Source organism: Phocoena sinus, chromosome 1, assembly GCF_008692025.1.
Source record: "Phocoena sinus isolate mPhoSin1 chromosome 1, mPhoSin1.pri, whole genome shotgun sequence".
Lineage (NCBI taxonomy): Eukaryota > Metazoa > Chordata > Mammalia > Artiodactyla > Phocoenidae > Phocoena > Phocoena sinus.
In genome coordinates this window covers 34,598,774-34,613,647 of record NC_045763.1, presented here as the reverse complement: position 1 = coordinate 34,613,647, position 14,874 = coordinate 34,598,774, and the positions used below count along the sequence as shown (strand labels likewise).

Genomic DNA, 14,874 nt, shown 5'->3' with positions numbered 1-14,874 from the left:
AGATGTTAAAAAAATCAATTTCTGATGGATTTGAGACCTTAATATAAATGATAAAGTTCTCAGATGGATGAAAAAGAATAAAATATGTTTTAAAAAGTGGAATGAAGGAAGTAATAAAAGATTAAGAGCCGATGCTAACGCAACACACAACAAAGCTTTATGTAATCCTTTAGCTAAATTTACTGCAAAAGGACAGAGAAGGATATATATATATGTTGTATGATACGTTGTATGAAACCAGTCATTAATGCTAGAAGTCTGTGTGGTGGTTACCTGTAACAGGAGATACGCGGATGGATAATGACTGGCTGGTGAATGATGATTGGGAGAGTTCATGAGTGGGCCTTCTGGTGTGCATGTATGTTCTGTATCAGTGGTTCTGTGATCTGTGGACACTTGAGTAACCAATACCATTTTGGGGATTCCATGATAATACTAAAATGCTATTTGCCTTTTCCTTTATTTTTGTGTTTTCACAGATGCAGCAAAAGCAATAATATGTAAACATTAGCACAAGTCAAGGCAGTGACACCTGACTGTACTAGTAGCCATTGTATTCTTCACAACCACACACCCTTCAGGTTAAAAAAAACAAATACTAGTTAAGAATATCCTTGGTGATGCAGGAAAAATAATTTTATTAAATTGTGACCTTTGAGTAAACGTTTTTAAGAATCTGTGTGGTGAAATGGGAAGTACGCATAAAACGCTTAAACTGTGTATACCGAGGTACAGTGGTTGCTTCAAGGAAGAGCATTTGTGTTGAACTAGCCACTTTGTTCATGGAGCATTGATTTTAATTGAAAGAACAACTGACACTATTATTCAGTTTTGGGTATTTGGCAGATATTTTCTTGAAAATGAATAAAGTAAGCCTCTCACTTAAAGGAAAACAATTGACAGTATCTCTTGCCAATGGTAAAATTTGAGCTTCTAAGCAAAACATACAGGTTCGGAAAACTTATATCCACCACAGTGAGTCTGATAGCTTCACAGTCTTTACACACTTTTCCAATGAGATTATTGGTAATGTTAACAGGTGTGATGTTTTGATGTTGTGTAATGAAATATGTCAATATTTGGAAGATCTGCATAACTTAGTGAATGATATTTTCCAGATGACCAATGCATAATGTTATAAAATCATGCGTGGGTAAATGATCCATTCAAAGTCCGAGGTGGAAAGTGGATTATAATGTAAAAGAGTATGAAAATTTTATTCATATGGTTTCAGATTTTACATTGCAACTAATCTTTAAAAAATTGTCACTTGTCATGTTTTCGTGTAGTATCAAAAAAGACTATCCACAATTATCTGAAAAGTCTGTTAAAATATGCTTCCCTTTTCCAAACACACACACACACATATATATGTATATATGATGCTGGGTTTTCTTTCTGTACTTCCACCTAAACAACGTATTGCAACAGATGGAATGCAGAAGCAGATATGAGAATCTAGCTGTTTCCTGTTAGGGCAGGCTTTGAAATTTACAAATTTCAAATTTACAACTTTCAAATTTACTTCTAACTTTACTTATTGAGAGAAAATTTTTTTTTTGTTAACATATAGTTGAGTTTGTAATAGTTATTTTTAAGTTAGTATTTAAAAATTTTTAAATTTCTGATATGCCAGTTATTGATAAATATATCAAACAAAAGCTTCTTGACTCCTTAATATTTAAGACTGCAAAAGGGTTCTAAGATCAAAGTTTGAGAGTTGCTATTGATTACATGATTCCATGAGTATGCCCATTTTATAATTAATAAACTATAACAACTCATGTATTTTCCTCTCCATAATATGTTACATTTTAATAAAAATCTTATCCTCCTTGCTATGAGAATTTGTCCAAGGTGGTGGGAAGTATTTCTGACTTGACTGATAGGTAACTAAGCATGCACAGGAGAGAATGAGCAGCCAACGGAATGACCATGGGATGCTTGTAATTTGCTGATATTGTATTGCTTAAGAGCCCATAAGGTTGATTTTTTTTAAAATGAAATTTACACTGGAAATATTGACCAGAAAAATCTTTGCCATAGTTTTATTTTCTCTCATTTTTCCTTATACTCTTTCCCCTTATTAGTTCCTAGACACATAATTGTTCCTAGCTGATGTGAATGTGAGACAGTTTGGTTTTGCCTTAAGTATTGAGGCATATATGCCTAGTTTTCCAGGTTTTGGCCTCTTTTGGCAAATGAGCATTGAGCATGACCCCATTTTCAGCACGGACAGAAGGGTGGTAATAGCTCAATTGGTCATTAAATTCAGCAAGTATTTTTTATGTGTATACTGAGTAGAAAACATTATGCTGCTTATGATTATTTATTGGGGAACTCAAGTTGCTAACAGTCTAGTAGTGGATAAAAATTTGATAAAAATTAGTTACACCGTAAAATCAAAAGTATTAATTTTTCTCATGAAAGTAGGAGCATAGAAAGGAGAATTGGTAGTAGCATCTGAATGGAACTTTAAAGGATATTTAGACTAGTTTTCTGTTTTAAAAATATCTTTTTTGTTGTTGTTTCTAATTAAAAATGATAATGCACATTGTAAACATACTCAAGCATTGTAAAAATATACACTATGAGTGACAGAAGTCTTTAGGAATACCCAGCCCCCGCCAGTTAACCATTGTTAACAGTTTGATACATAGTTCTTTCATGTCTAATGCATATGTTAGCATATTATTGTTATTTTTAAAATCAGATCACATATTTATGATTCTGCAATTGTGTTGGACAGTTTACAGTTTTCAATGTTATAAACACTATGATGCCTAAATTCTATTTTTTGTGTTCTTTTTTTTTGATGCCTAAGATTTTGAAAGAAGAAAACTGATTTTGCTTAAAGCTTGAGTAAAAATAAGTTTATGCATTATAGAAATATTTAACAGTAAAAATCTGTTATAATCCCCTCTTATTAAATGTCGATGAACTAATTATACCTTTTAGAAAATTGAATTTATGTACCTCTGGATGGGGTATATCCTTTAATTTGAAAGTAAATTATCAATATTTCATGGTGAACATGGAGTGAGCGATGTAGAGCATGGATTTGGGGTAGGTAAACACCAAAGGAAAGACCAATAACATTTTGTTTTCCTTCCATTTACCAGGTTAGTTGTATTCTTGTAGAGTTGCTTAAAAAGTACTTTTTAGAGTAGGAACTACTTATTCAAATGTTGCTGTTCTTTTCGTTGTAGGTAACATTGTACAACACTGATCAGGATGGTAGTGATAGCCCACGCAGTAGCCTTAACAACAGTCTCTCAGATCAGAGTTTGGCATCTGTTAATTTGAACAGTGTTGGAAGTGTGCATAGTTACACACCGGTAAGTCTTGGTGAAGTTAACTCCTTTGTTGAGTACTCACTTAGAACTTAAAATGGAACCAAACGTAATTGAAATACAAATAAAAAGTGAAGATGTATATTTCTCACTGATCAAATTGATCATTAGCTTAGATAAGTAGAGCAGATTTCGATTATATTTTAGCAAGTTAGATACAAATATATTGTTGTACTATGTTATATATTTTGGTCTACTTCATCTGTTCTCTGTCCAAGTGAAACACAATTGGAATAGGAAAAGAATTTTTACTTTAGTCTTCTAAAGCTGTGTTTAATGATATTTTACAGTCCTTGGTAAAAGAGCTTAGAGGATATGTATATCACCTAGTTTCCCAGAAGCAGATCTAAGAAGGGGATTCTACAAACCCCAAAGCTTAGGATGACCTGGTACTCAGTTGTTAACCAGTCTTGTATTTTCAGTTTGGGTCTGGAAAACAAAGCTATGCCATAAAGGGACCTGTGTGAGTATTTTTGCTCCTGTGCTGACCCTTCCTTTATCTGATACTTCTTTTCAAATCACCTTGCACCTCTCCTCCTGGGTAGACAGAACAGAGCCCGAGAGAGCCATATACCACACTGTTCATGGTATAAATTTGATCTCATCACACCTCTCCCTGTTCCAAGATGAATAATAGGTAAAAACTTTACACAGAGAAAAGATATAAGGGGGATGGGAGACCTGAAATAAGAAAATAACACGAGGGAAACAGAAATTCAGAGAGCAGTTTTAAAACTCACCTTGAATGTAGGAGAAAGAAGACAACGCAAAACTGTTAACAGTGCTCTGGGGGGAAAATTTTAAAATATTTTTCGAGAATGCAGAAGAAACAGATAAAGGAATACCAATTATGTAAAAGAATACGATAGATATGGAGAATTGCGAATTATAGGTGTCCCCAAATAGTTGGTACAGAAGCAATTTTCAGAAGAAATAGAGAACAAAAGGGTTACTGAGTTCTAAGAAAAGTTAATGGGAAAAAAACTATATCTAGACACATCATGACAAATTTTTAAATTTCAGAAGTAATCATAGATACTCTAGCAGAAGAAATAAGGTACATTCAGAGAAACACAAATCATACCTCTCTTCCATAATACTAAATGCCAGAAAATGATGGAACACTTTATAAAGAGTGTCAAGGGAATAGATTTGGAATTATAAGTATTATGCCCACCAAATTTTCATTCAGTTGTGAAGTCAAGAAAAAGACATTAATTCTTTGATACACAGAGTTTAGAAAGCATCCTACCCTTGTTTTCATGCACCCTTCCTGAAAAAAATTACATATTTAGCTGATCAGGTGGTGAATTAAAATACTCAGTAATGATGAAGTCATGTGCCAGTGGTGGAGCCATTCCCCTACACAAAACTCATATTTTTCCATGTCATTGTAGACTCCTTGTGAGCATCATTTTGAAAGGCTGCATAAATCTATAGCCAGTGTTCATATCTTAATTTTTTCAAAACACTAAACCAAATGGTAGTTTGTTACTGCTTGATATATGATCTTTAAGATATATTGCTGATCATGTTTTATTTTATTTCTAGTTGTGCTGTCTTCAGAGATAATTCTTATTTTTTAGGTGTTCATGGTGCTCTTTTTCCTTGCATAGCTCGAGGCCCTGATCTATTCTTTTTTTCTCAGAATCTCCTTTGTCTTTTACCCTTCATTTCTTACTTTCCTTAAGTTTCATTTAAAAAAGAAAAATTTACCTACAGTGAAGAGTTAGGTGTGTTGAAGTTCCTTGCTGCTTTGGGCAGTGCCATACAACCTGACTCACAGTATTTGAGTTTAAATACTTAAAGATTAATTGAATAAATGAATGAGAAATGTTAGTAGTTTCAGAGTATAGTGAGTTTGAGATGAAATTGCTTCTGTGGAAATCAAGATGAAGACTCCACAGAAACTGGAAGGGTTCCAGGCTTAGCTTATCACTTATTATGACCTTGGGAAGGTCCTTTAACTTTGAATTTTTCCCCCCTACTGTGAAATGTGGAGGTTGGATTAGATTTCTGAGATTCTTCAAGACCTAAGTTAACAATTTGTGGTCTGTCCTTTTATGTATACCCAACTTAACAGACGATAGGAAAGCCAAAGACAGGGAAGTTAATTCCTTTGAATTCTAATAACTGTTCTGATATTTTCAGTTTTATATCATATGTAATAAACCAATTCTGATATAGAGCTACTAAATTGGTAGTTTTTTTCTTCAATGTTAGGTGACAAATCATCCAGAACCAGTCTCTCAGTCATTAACTCCTCAACAACAGCCACAGTACAACCTTTCAGACCGAGACAAACAACTACTTTTCTCAGAATATAATTTTGAAGATCTCAGTGCCTCATTTCGGAGCCTTTATAAGTCAGTTTTTGAGCAGTCACTTAGTCAACAAGGTGAGTTTTTTAATACCTCTTATTGTAATTTTTTATTGAAATTTTTTAAAGAATTATTTTCACATCGCAGCTGTTATAGTTCCTTAATCTTAGAACATTACCATCATGATAAGGACTGAAGGTTCTTTGTGCCTTTACTATATAGTCTGTATATATTTTTATCATAGCACAAGAATGGCAGATAAATCTATCTTCATGCATGCCTACTTCGTTTGATTACTAGTGGTGTCCTGAAGCATTGTGTTAAAGGATTCTGACACTGCATTTATGCCATGTGGGAAAGACTGCCATGATTAATTGCTGATGTCTAGCATGTGAAGTGTTTGAGTGGTAAATGTTGCACCACAAGAATAGATGTGCCTTGCTTTTCCGTTCTGACTGCTGTTAGCAAAGAGATAACTTTTGGAATATGGTAGCACCAAATTTGCAGTTTCATGTACGGCACTTATAAGTGAACACATTAGTTAGTGGTCATTATTTTGTACAACATACTTAAGTCAGATTTAACACTAAAAGTGATACTGGTTGAGATGTACTATTATCTCAACCAAATGCTAGATTGTTGCTATTATGTATTACTGTCCTATTAGCTGCTGGTTTAATTTTAATCAGAGTCATTTAATAGGATCAAGGTGTCTCATTGTTCCACCATAGAACGAACACTAGTCAGAAATTGTTGGGAACTCAAACAATGAAGCATTGCTTTGTTTGGCAGATTGACTACTTATACCCCAACTCAGAGGGTTTACCTCAAGGCAGTAGACAAAATAGACAAAAATCCCTGCCTTTAAAGAGTTTACATTTTAATACACATCATTGTCAGATATTATGAAAGTTAATGTTATATGTAAGTGTTATATATATTGATGAATATCAGTAGTTTGTTTAGGAAGTTGGTTTTCTGGTTAAAGTGTTGTGTATTTTCTCAAATTTTATATTAAATTTTCTATAAAAGTACAAAAAAAAACAACTAAGACTTTGCTAAGCAGATCCAGCTTTGCTGATCATAGTAGAAAAATAGGCTTTGAAATAACAATGGCGACAATTTCTGAAACCCATAATGCTATTTCATTACACTAATAAAAAAAGAAAAGAATATTGATAGTAATTCTGGGTTCTAGTCCAGGTTCTACCATCAAGTCAACTGAGTTAACTTCACCTCTTTAGACCTAAGCATTCCCATTGTACAGTGCAGAAGATTAGACTAGATCAGTGCTTTCCAAATTGTTCTCTTTGGAGCTGTTGGGTTTTCTGGAGGTTTCAGAGAGAAGGGTGCAGATGAAGAGGGAGACCTAACAGGTTCCTTTTCATGGCTTCCCAGAAAACAACTTTACATTTATTAGTTTTACATACTGGGCTTCTGAAAGATGTTTTGTTTTATTTTAACAAGAATTTGGGATTAAAAATGTTGGTAGAGGGCTTCCCTGGTGGCGCAGTGGTTGAGAGTCCGCCTGCCGGTGTGGGGATGCGGGTTCGTGCCCCGGTCCGGGAAGATCCCACATGCCGCGGAGCGGCTGGGCCCGTGAGCCATGGCTACTGAGCCTGCGCGTCCGGAGCCTGTGCTCCGCAACGGGAGAGGCCACAACAGTGAGAGGCCCACGTACCGAAAAAAAAAAAAAAATGTTGGTAGAGATTATATCTGGGTGCCCTCTCAAAATGTTAGGACTTTATTGGAAATAGATAATGAAATAACTGCTTTCTTTCATCTTATTGTAGTAACCCTATAGATTCCCTGTAAATGACATTTTCCCCAGGGTTAAGGCAAGCACTTTTACTAACACTTCTACCTATAAAACCTTAATTTATTATGTTTTGAGATTATCTTATAATGTACTCTGATATAATTTTACTCCTAATAACAAGTATGAGAATACTTTTATTTTTGTTTGAAATTTTTGATTCTTTTATTGACTGACAGTATGGTATGGGACTTTATTTTCATTTCATTCAAGTAAAGCTTTTTTGTGTTTGGTTCAGCAAAACATTATATGTTATCTTCTGGGATATGAAAATAGTGTAGTTATATAGAACCACATGTTGCAATAAGGTTTGTTAAAGTGAGTGTCTACCTGCAAACCAAACATACATTATTTTTAACATTAAGCACTTCTGGCCTAATCATCATTATCATCATAGTGGCTGATATTTACTGAGCTAAGCCTACAGCACTTGTGCCACGGCATGTAATCCTCACAACAGCTCTACGAAGCAGGGACTATTATCATACCCATTTATAATCGAGGTAATTGTGGCTTGGAGAGGTTAATAATTCTCCAGAGTTACCAAGTGTGTAAATTATAGTGCAGAGATTTTAATTCCTCTTTTCTGGTGTTAAGAAATATGTAATCTTAACCCCTAAACTGTGTCTGTCTCAAGAATGTTCCATAAGAGCAGTGGAGATGGCTGTTTTGTTTTGCTTATTCTTAAGGATTCTAGTCATCTTGGACTTAAAGTTTTTGGAGTAGTCAGAGAAAGAGATCAGAAATAACTGGGCTTTATTTCTACCCTCCTCTTTTGTCAAAGGTCTTCAGACCAATAGAGAACCATCCTGCATGTGACCCAACACCTCTCCCACTTCTCCCTTAACATGTTACTCATCTTTCAAGACTCAACCCAGATATTGCCTTTTCAAGGAAGGCTTCTCTGTATTCAGAGCCCCTTCCTAGGTAAAATGGGGAAGAAGCAGAGTTCCTGTATACCCTCTGTATACTTTTGCCTTAGTACTTACAGTGTTGGACGTAATCTCCTCAAGTGTCTGTCTCTTCCACTGGACCACGAGCTACTTGAGGGCAGAGAATGATGTTTTTTCTTGGTAGCCCCAGAGCCCAGGGTATGGTGGATACTCTATCAGTACTTGTTAAACTGAACCAAAATCGCTTCCTAACAGCATATACCTTTGCTCTGTAAATAATTTTGCAAATGTTTGTCATAAGGTATAACTGAAATCTGACCATCAGTGATCTTGCTTTGTCTCTTTTCAGGTTTGATGAACATCCCTTCTGAATCTTCCCAGCAGTCCCACACTTCTTGTTCCTATCAGCACTCTCCCGGCAGTACAGTGAGCTCTCACCCACACAGCAACCAAAGCAGCCTGACCAACAATCATGGCAGTGGCCTCAACACCACAGGCAGTAATTCGGTCGCACAGGTCTCACTGTCCCACCCTCAGATGCACACACAGCCGTCTCCACATCCGTCCCATCGACCGCATGGTTTACCACAGCATCCACAGCGTCCCCAGCACCCAGCACCACACCCGCAGCAACATAGCCAGCTCCAGTCACCTCACCCCCAGCATCCCTCTCCACACCAGCACGTACAGCACCATCCGAACCATCAGCACCAGACGTTAACACATCAGGCACCCCCTCCCCCACAACAGGTATCCTGTAATTCTGGTAAGTTTTTGTCTTCTGATGTGTGTTTGGCTGTGTATTTGGATCTGTTATCTGGGGCTTATATATATTTTCAACCAGTACTTTTCTTATCCATCTTCTTTTGTGTTTCCTTGCCATAGTCCTAGAGTTGTTAAGTCCTTCAGTCTATAGATTCACCTTTTTTTTTCTGTACGCGTGCCTCTCACTGTTGGGGCCTCTCCCGTTGCGGAGCACAGGCTCCGGACGCGCAGGCTCAGCGGCCATGGCTCACGGGCCCAGCCGCTCCGCGGCATGTGGGATCTTCCCGGACCGGGGCACGAACCTGCGTCCCCTGCATCGGCAGGCGGACTCTCAACCACTGTGCCACCAGGGAAGCCCCTGGATATTGTCTTGATTACAATTTATGTGGTAACATAGGCAAACTCAGCAACCCCTGCAGGTTTTGGTTTTAACTCTTTTGTCCTGGAAAACAAGTTTTTGTGAGCCTTTGAAAGGAGAGTGGAATGCACAGTCTGTCTGCAATCTATTGTGATTTAGTGTGGTATAGAAGAAAAAGTATAGATTTATGTCTGAAAGACCTGTATTCGAATCCTCATTGTGGCTTTTTATGACCTTTGGTGCATTAACTCTTTTGGTCTTACTATTTTGTTAGCTGTAGAACAACACTGGTATACAGTGTTGTCATGAGGATCATATTGAGGATACAAAATATGAAATGCCCAGTCTAGTACCTTGCATTTACGTATTCAGTGAATGTTCCCACTTTTTCTTTCTTTGCATGTTCCTGCCAAGTATTTCGTTTAGAATGATAGATTCATACCCTGATTTTAAAAGAAAAAAAAATGTCTGTTGCTCTTAAGATAGGTCTTGATTGTTTCTGGTGAGATGCTTAACTGACATTGCTCATAGACCAGGCAGTCTCTGCACTGCAGAACTCCAGAGGGTACCACAGACATAGACTACAAGTTGAATGGGGCCTCTTGGAATGGTGCAGAGTACAGCTGGGTTCAAGTCTTGGATTCATCATAGTGGCCTTGCTAAGTCATGCCTCCTCTCTAGGTTCAATTTCTTTTGTTTGTAAAATGCAGGGAAATAATACCTTTCCTGCCTGTCTCACAGAGCAGATTGCCCCAATGCATGATATAATGGGTTTGAATCCATTTGTAAAACTGAATTGGGATCGGCCAATATCAGGAGTAAGGCCAGCTCAAACTTTCGCTATCCAAGATTTATAAGATTGCCAATATTATTTTTATAGGTGTTTCAAATGATTGGTATGCAACACTTGATATGCTAAAAGAAAGCTGTCGAATCGCCAGCAGTGTTAATTGGTCAGATGTAGACCTTTCACAGTTCCAAGGTGAGTATTGGTTCCTTCTGACTTATAACCAAATACACATATCATGTGTTCTTGAATAGATTTTAAGTCTCTTTTTAGTGGAAATAAGTATCTCCTTATATAGTGTTTCTTTTGCAGTTGGTAGTATGCTTAAAAACAACACTTGGCAAAATTCGTAATGAAGCCTTTCAGCCAGTTGATGTAGTGGAGGTTCACAGCCAAGAGTTCTGAAGGAAATTTGGCCACATTTAAAAGAATTAGATTTTGAATAATTTTTAAAATGTCATTCTTCATTGCATGGGCAGAAGATTACCGGTGGAAATTTTGAGGGCTGGAAAAAAGAAGTGCTGTTTTCTTTGCAGTGTTTGCAGAACCATGCTAACTGTATTTCTAATGCTTTCCTCATAGGTTTGATGGAGAGTATGAGACAGGCAGATCTCAAGAACTGGTCTTTAGATCAGGTTCAATTTGCTGATCTCTGTTCTTCTCTTAATCAGTTCTTTACACAAACTGGCCTTATCCACTCACAGAGTAATGTTCAGCAGAATGTCTGTCATGGTGCCATGCATCCAACAAAACCTTCCCAACACATTGGAACAGGTATGGATTTAATTATCTTCTTGATTTTCTCTTTTTCTCATTCATATGAAATTCAATAACTGTCTGGGGCAACTTGATATGTTGTTAATGATAGCAGTGATCCATTTATATCTTTTTATTTCTAAGAAATGAATGAAATCAAGTAATTTATTTAAGATATATCTTAGAAAAATTGAGATAAAAGAGACTGTATGTTTTTCTCTCATTTACATGATTATTTTATTGTTTATAATTGACTTCCCTTTGTGGACTTTAACCTTTCAAGTTACCAAACAAGAATTAAATGTCTTAAAGATGTACATTTTAATTTTAATAAGAACATAGTTATGAGGTGTTACCAATTTAAATTTGTATAGACTTGCAATGAAAATCAACATATCTTTATATATCTTCTAAGAATGTTAAAAAAAATTAAAGTTCAGAGTGTGTATGAAGAGTATACGTAACGGTAGTCTCATTTATGTTTTACTCTGAACTCAAAATTTGTGCTTTGTATTTTTTCATCTCACTTTCTTCCTTTATTTTTTACCCTTGTAGCCATCTCGTTTACTCTGATTGCAGAGCCTGCAGTTTTCTCAAGTTTACATTCTGTGTTTAATATCCAAGTTCTTTCTCTCATTTTAATTTCTTGATGCCTTTATCTCCAAGTTGACTTCTTTTCTGTACATTGTCTTGTTTTTAGAGTTGATGCTAAAAAGCTCTCTTTTCTATCCTGAGTGGCTTCCTTCAGTCATTATCCTAAATTATTTCACATACTTGGTTTTTCTAAGTTCTCAAGATCCCTAGTCCTTTTTGTGAAATCTTCATTTGTGTCTTTTGATACAAAAGAAACCTTCCATCTTTGCTTCTTCCACTTGAATAGCTTACCTAACTTGAAAATCTCAGTGGTTGTGTGATTTTGGTGACTTATTCATTTCATAAATCATATTCATAGAAGAGCCTCATTCAATGCCTGGCATATATAGGAGGTACTTAGTATTAACTGAATTTATTGAATGCCCTCTATGTGCCAGATACTAAGCCAGTAAACTTTTTTTTTTTAATAACTCTTTAGCTTCTCTCTCTCTCTCCCCCCCCCCCCCCGCTTTTGTCACTTCTTTTTTGGTTCCTGTTAAAATAAATTTCAAAAGCTTTATTTTTATTGTGGTAAAATACACATAAAATTCACTGTCCCAATCATCCTTAAGTGTGCAGTTCAGTGGTATTTAAATACATTCATAATGTCATAACGTTGTGCAATTATCAACACCATCCATCTCCGTAACTCTTTTCATTTTTGTAAAGCAGATACTCTATACTTACTCAACAAGACCTCTCCACCCATTTCAACCCTTCACCAGCCCGTGGCAACCAACATTCTACCTTTTGTGTCTTGAGTTTTAACTATTCTAAGTACCTCGTATAAGTGGAATCATACAATGTTTGTCTTTTTGTGGCTGTCACTTAGCATAATGTCTTCAGGGTTCATCCATATTGTAGCATATGTTAGAATTTTCTTCATTTTTAAGGCTGAATGTATGTATAAGGCTATTTTTAAGGCTATTGTATATATAATACATACCACATTTTGCTTATCCATTCATCTGTTAATGAACACTTGGGTTGCTGCCATGTTTTAGCTATTGTGAATAATGTTGCTATGAGCATGAGTGTACAGATATTTTCAAGACCCTGCTTTCAATTATTTTGGTATATACTCAAGTGGAATTGCTAGATCCTATGATAATTCTATGTTTCATTTTTTGAGGAACCATCATACTGTTTTTCGCAGCAGCTGTACCATTTTACATTTCCACTAACAGTCATAAGGGTTCCATTTTCTCTATCCTCACCAACATTTGTTATTTTTTTTTTTAATAGCTTCGCCCATTTCTTGATTGGGTTTTTGTTGCTGCTGAGTTTTAGGACTTCTCTATATTTCTGGGTATTAACTCCTTACCAGATATATGATTTGCAAATATTTTCTCCCATTCTTTTGTTTTCTTTTTTACTGTGTTGTTAGTGTCTTTTTTTTTCTTCTTTTGTTGTGTATGCCTTTGGTATAGTATCCAAGAAATCATTATGGAATTCAATGTCATGAAGCTCTTGCCCTCTGTTTTCTTCTAGGAGTTTTTAAAGTTTTAGGTCTTACATGTAAGTCTGACCCATTTTGAGTGAATTTTTGTATATGGTGTTATATAAGGGTCCAGTTTCTTTTGTGTGTGGATATCCAGTTTTCCTATTACCATTTCTTGAAAGACTGTCTTTTCCCCAGTGAATGGTGTTGACACCTTGTCAAAAATCATTTTGACTATATATGTGTGTATTTCTGGGTTCTCTATTCTGTTCCATTGGTCTTTATGCCAGTACCCTGACTGTAGTAGCTCTGTAGTAAGTTTTGAAATCAGGAAGTGTAAGTCTTCCAGCTTTGCTGTTCTTTTTCAGGATAGTTTTGGCTATTCACAGTCCCATGAGCTTCCATATGAATTTTAGGATGGGATTTTCTATTTCTGCAAAAAAAGTCATTGAGATGTTTGATATGGATTACATTGAATCTGTAGATTGCTTTGACATCTTAACAATATTGTCTTGCAGTCCATGAACATGAGATGCATTTCTATTTATTTATGTCTTCTTTAATTTCTTCAGCAATGTTTTTTAGTTTTCATTGTACAAGTTTTTCATCTGTAATTAATTTATTCCTAAGTAGTTTATTCTTTTTGATCTCAGTGAAAAATAGAATTGTTTTTGTAATTTCCTTTTTAGATTGTTCATTGTTTGTATATAGAAATGTGACTGAATTTTGCATATTGACTTTGTATCCAACTACTTTGCTGAATTCATTTATTCTAACAGTTTTTTTTTTTTTTTTTCTTTTTTTGTGGTATGTGGGCCTCTCACTGTTGTGGCCTCTCCCATTGTGGAGCACAGGCTTCAGAAGCGCAGGCTCAGCAGCCATGGCTCACGGGCCTAGCCGCTCCACGGCATGTGGGATCTTCCCAGACCGGGGCACGAACCCGTGTCCCCTGCATCGGCAGGCGGACTCTCAACCACTGCACCACCAGGGAAGCCCCTAACAGTTTTTCTGTGTGTAATCTTTAGGGATTTTTATGTATGCGATTATATCTGTGAACAGAGATAAATTTACTTCTCCCTTTTTAGTTTGGATGCCTTTTGTTTCTCTTTCTTGCCTAATTGCTCTGGCTAGGACTTCCAGTACTGTGTTGAATAGAAGTGGTGAAAGTTGACATCTTTGCTTTGTTCCTGATCTTAGAGGAAAAGCTTTCAGTCTTTCACCACTGAATATGATGTTCACTATGGGATTTTCATACATGGCTTTTGTTATGTTGAAGTAGTTTCCTTCTATTCCTAATTTGTTGAGTGTTTTTATCATGAAAGGTGTTGACTATTGTCAAATACTTTTTCTGTGTCAGTTGAGATGATCATGTGGGTTTTTATCCCCTTCATTATGTTAATGTGGTATATTGCACTGGTCAGTTTTCATATGTTGAACCATTCTTGTATTCCAGGAATAAATCTCACTTGGTCATGCATGGTGTGCATAATCCTTCTATCATGTTATTGAATTCATTTTGCTATTGTCTTGAGAATTTTTGCATCAAGGTTCATAAGGGATATTGGTCTGTAGTTTTAGTTCTTCTTTAAATGTTTGGTAGAATTCACCCGTGAAGCCATCAGATCCAGGGATTTTCTTTGTACAGGAAATTTTTGATTAAGTATTCAATCTTCTTACTCATTATAGGTCTATTCAGATTTTTGTCTTTCTTCATGATTCAGTCTGTGTTGATTTTGTGTTTCTAGGAATTT

General features: G+C 36.0%; 1 protein-coding gene across 2 annotated transcripts in view; it reads left to right on the top strand.

The window, feature by feature from the left end:
- Window positions 1-14,874, top strand: part of FOXJ3 (forkhead box J3) — a 136,583-nt gene that overhangs the window by 109,857 nt on the left and 11,852 nt on the right. For both annotated transcript variants that reach the window (XM_032632952.1, XM_032632959.1), the window contains 5 exons: window positions 3,210-3,338; window positions 5,577-5,751; window positions 8,733-9,149; window positions 10,387-10,488; window positions 10,876-11,067. In XM_032632952.1, the coding sequence (XP_032488843.1) occupies window positions 3,210-3,338; window positions 5,577-5,751; window positions 8,733-9,149; window positions 10,387-10,488; window positions 10,876-11,067 (1,015 nt within the window). The remainder of the gene's footprint in view (window positions 1-3,209; window positions 3,339-5,576; window positions 5,752-8,732; window positions 9,150-10,386; window positions 10,489-10,875; window positions 11,068-14,874) is intronic.